The 2,454-nt window shown below is 42.9% G+C and overlaps 1 protein-coding gene across 1 annotated transcript; it reads left to right on the top strand.

The window, feature by feature from the left end:
- Positions 1-238: 238 nt before the first annotated feature.
- LOC127533330 (uncharacterized) lies at positions 239-1,069 on the top strand. The gene has a single exon (XM_051945995.1). The coding sequence runs from the start codon at positions 239-241 to the stop codon at positions 1,067-1,069; it is 831 nt and encodes a 276-aa protein (XP_051801955.1).
- Positions 1,070-2,454: the final 1,385 nt, after the last annotated feature.

Genomic DNA, 2,454 nt, shown 5'->3' with positions numbered 1-2,454 from the left:
AAGCATGCCATGCCACCTCCCTCCCCCTGCTCAGGTATAAAACACCGTCGGGATGTTTGCTGTTCCAGGGTAGAGGATCACGGGTGGATCTGCTTACCCCTACATGGCTGAAGATGCACCAGAGTATCTTGCCTACCTCTGTAAATCGGTTTCCTCCTTAGTGCCCTCTTCTTTTTTCTTCCACCGTTTTAACCGCAAAACTGAACTTTTCTCCTACTTGATCCTCTGTCTGGCCAAAATGCCATTTATACCACCAGTGTCGATTACGCGCTCTGTGTCAGGACTGACAGGGAAGGAGAGGTCTATCAGCAGCACTGTGCTGGCAACTACTGTGACGAAAACTAAAGTTCCAAGAGAAGACAAAGGCAGCTCAGTGAAAGAGCGACTGACTTTAAACCTGAAGCAGCTTGGGAAGAAGAGTCAACCCAGGAGTCATCTACCCACGAATAAAGGACTGTCAGGAGCAGAGGTGCTTACAAAGAGAAGGGACCGCTTGTTGCCCTCATCAGAAACCGACAGCTACCCCGCCTCCAGCTCAGGGGAATCTCTGTGCAAGATGCAGCAGCACAAACATGTGAGCTCCATCAAGACCGAACAGGAGCTGAAGACGAGGAGCAGGGATCGAGAGGAGTCCCATTTCAACCTGACCCTCACACCTGAAGCTGTGCTGCTGCTGCAGCGAAGGAACAGTGAGAGGTATCAATGCTCAGCCGCCAGAAATGCAGGAAGTGGAGGCATCGCTACAGGAAGTGCAACAGATTCCCGACGCAGGAGGGAGAACATTTCGAGAAGGCATCAACCAGCAACACCAAGAAATGGCCCGATAAATAGCAGAATGGCTGCTAAAAACATTGTTGATGCTGAACTCGGAGACATCGGCTCATTTTTGAAAATCTCATTGTTGAATGACCAACATAAATACGATGATGTGGAATATGAGGAAGAGGACTGCGCTGTAGATGAACGTGTGGTGCTGAAATGTACAGCGTGGCTCCGTGGGCTTGAAAACACTCCAGTTACAATTGGAAAGAGCCTGAATAAGAGTGGAAGCAGTGTAAAAAGATTCTGAAGGTGAATGTAAACGGGTAGTCTTACAGTGTAACTTTGTTGTGTTGTTGTGCTATGCATCCACTCTCTGTTTCTAGGAGAAGATAACTGTCCATTTTCTTGTTCTAGAGGGGGCGGCATGGCTCAGTGGGTAGAGTGGCCATCTTGTAACTGGAAGGTTGCCGGTTCGATCCTCGGCCCATTGAGCTCATGTTGAGGTGTCCCTGAGCAAGACACCTAACCCCTAATTGCTCCTGGTGTGTCATGGTTAGTGCCTTGCATGGCAGCTCCCGCCATCAGTGTGTGAATGAATGGGTAAATGTGATGTGTCATATAAAAGCGCTATATAAATACAACCATTTACCATTTAAATATCCACTGTGACACTTTTAAGATGTATTTTTTAAGGTGACCACATGTTATTTGCAGCAAATTTGAGGTTTTCCATTTCAAAGTCATAAGATGCTCAATGCACTGGTGTGTGTGGTGTGAAGAACCACTGTATCCAAACAAAACAAACGAAAAAAGTACTGAAGAAATCAATCAATCAATCAATCAATCAATCAATCAATCAATCAACCAGACCTTTATTGTCATTATACACTTTTATATACAATGACATTTCATTTGAGCTGTCCTGCCAATGGCAGCTCGGGCTGCAGCACCGCACCTATCTTGAGGAAAAAGAAAAAACAAACATCTGTATCTGTATGGGATATTCCTCTCGAGAACTAACATGCATAAAAATAAATGGATAAATACTACATGATATTTGAGCAGTGAAAATGTACCTTCTTTACTAGGCTAGACCCTGACTGTGATGGATTAAATACATTTAATATTACGGTAGCAATAAAAGAACCACCTTATACTCAATAATATATGAAGTAGGCTTGAAAATATGTAAATGTTTTTCAATTTCTGGTGAGCGATTGTGTGGCCTTCTGAAGTACAAACTTGTCCCTGTACAGTGAAAAATCTAACATGGGTCAGAGGTCAGGCTTTTCCCTTCAAATCAAAATCATGCCCCTATAGATACATTTTGTGTCTTCTTAATATGATATTGTTTGGCCCAAATATTAAAAACTTACTATGAGGCTGTTCCATGTTTTAAACATTTGTTTCAAATTACATACCACTCAGAAAATAATTTAATCACTTGTCCCGAAACCTTTTCAAATTGTCTGCACTGGATGGTAGGTAACGGCAGCCTCACAGTTCTGATGCCATTACCGACCTTAACCAGAGAACCTTCAGAGAAAAAACAATTTATGACTGTGGTACAGCCTCCTAGAGGTAAGGAAATTGAATGAAATACTTTTGTGGACAGCCCTGTAAAAGCACAGGGTGAGTGATGAATTGCATGTAATTTTTTTAATTTTTATTTTTAACATTGATCAGTGAATT

Source organism: Acanthochromis polyacanthus, chromosome 3, assembly GCF_021347895.1.
Source record: "Acanthochromis polyacanthus isolate Apoly-LR-REF ecotype Palm Island chromosome 3, KAUST_Apoly_ChrSc, whole genome shotgun sequence".
Classification (NCBI taxonomy): domain Eukaryota; kingdom Metazoa; phylum Chordata; class Actinopteri; family Pomacentridae; genus Acanthochromis; species Acanthochromis polyacanthus.
This window is presented reverse-complemented; position numbering and strand designations above follow the sequence as displayed.